This window comes from Elephantulus edwardii, unplaced genomic scaffold (assembly GCF_000299155.1).
Source record: "Elephantulus edwardii isolate Elephantulus edwardi_28Jun2011 unplaced genomic scaffold, EleEdw1.0 scaffold00068, whole genome shotgun sequence".
Lineage (NCBI taxonomy): Eukaryota > Metazoa > Chordata > Mammalia > Macroscelidea > Macroscelididae > Elephantulus > Elephantulus edwardii.
In genome coordinates this window covers 4,910,926-4,912,229 of record NW_006399818.1, presented here as the reverse complement: position 1 = coordinate 4,912,229, position 1,304 = coordinate 4,910,926, and the positions used below count along the sequence as shown (strand labels likewise).

General features: G+C 41.0%; 1 protein-coding gene across 1 annotated transcript; it reads right to left on the bottom strand.

The window, feature by feature from the left end:
* Window positions 1-497: 497 nt before the first annotated feature.
* On the bottom strand, window positions 498-953 carry LOC102872562 (elongation factor 1-beta-like). The gene has a single exon (XM_006888570.1). It carries the CDS (start codon window positions 951-953, stop codon window positions 498-500), a length of 456 nt encoding a protein of 151 aa, XP_006888632.1.
* Window positions 954-1,304: the final 351 nt, after the last annotated feature.

The following is a 1,304-nucleotide window of genomic DNA, read 5'->3' as shown; positions in this document are numbered from 1 at the left end:
TTTTATGGTGTTTTTCATTCAGAAGTCTATTTTATCAGAGATTCATATTGCCACACCTGTTTTGGGTGGTTTTTTTGTTTGTTTATTTTTGAGTTTGCCATTGCTTGACATAATTTCCCCCAGCCTTTCACCTTTAGTCTTTCTCTTTTTTTTTTTTTTTTTTTAGATGTGTCTCTTGTAGGCAATGTATTGATGGGCTTTGTTTTGTTGCATTTTTTGTCCATCCTGCCACTATTTCTCTTTTGATTGGCACATTTAGTCCATTAACAATAAGTGTGATTATTATCAGGCCAGGTTTTACCACTGTCTGTTAGGTGTGTTTCTTTTACTGCTATTTGTGGTTACTATGGTCCATCCACTTTCCTTTGGCATCTCTGTGTGAAGGGCTTCACTTAAAATTTCTCATAGTTTTGGTCTTATTTTCACCTATTCCTGAAATTCCTTTTTTTCTTTCTTTTATTTGTTTAAAAAGTTTTATTGATGAATGCAAGTTGACTTTAGATTTTGCTGAGAGCAGCCACATCCATGGACTGCACGTAGTCTTCAAAAGCAGTTACCTGTTCTTTCAGCTCATCTGTGCCAACTTTATCATCTTCAACTACACACTGTATCTGAAGCTTCTTAATTCCATAGCTCTCTGGTACTAGCTTGGAAGAGCCCCAGACCAAGTCGTCTGCCTGAATACTTCTGAAGCACTCTTCCAGTTTTGCCATGTCGGTTTCATCATCCCAAGGCTTCACGTCTGGTAAGATTGAAGACTTGGCAACAAGTGCAGGGTTTTGTGCTTTCTTTGATCCATACTGTGCAAGACGTTCTTCTCTTAGCTTCTTTGCTTCCTGACTTTCTTCCTCCTCCTCAGATCCAAATAGATCAATGTCATCATCATATTGACTGTCTATAGCTCCCCTCCCTGTGGTGTCCCACACATTAGCAGGGCCATACTTGGCCAACATTTTCCTCACTCCTGACAGGCTGTCCTTTTCCTTCTCATAAGACTTGATGTGATTATACCAATATAGGGCATGTCACAGGTGGGGAGCTGGAGACAGCTTCAAACACTGCCACATCTGCTTGTGATGGCATATATCCCTAAATGTAACTGTTGTCAGCCAGGTAATCATTGAGGATTTGGAAGCTGGCAACAGTCTTGAGGTCTCTAAAGCCCATGATGTCAGCTATACATGGAGCTTGGCAGCAGCAGAGGCCAAGAATAAGGGAGGAAGTCAGCCCCAAGCACTCAAAGGGGGGTGGAGGGACAGTTCCTTCTTTTCCTCAAAGGGTCTAAATTGTCTTCATATTTGATG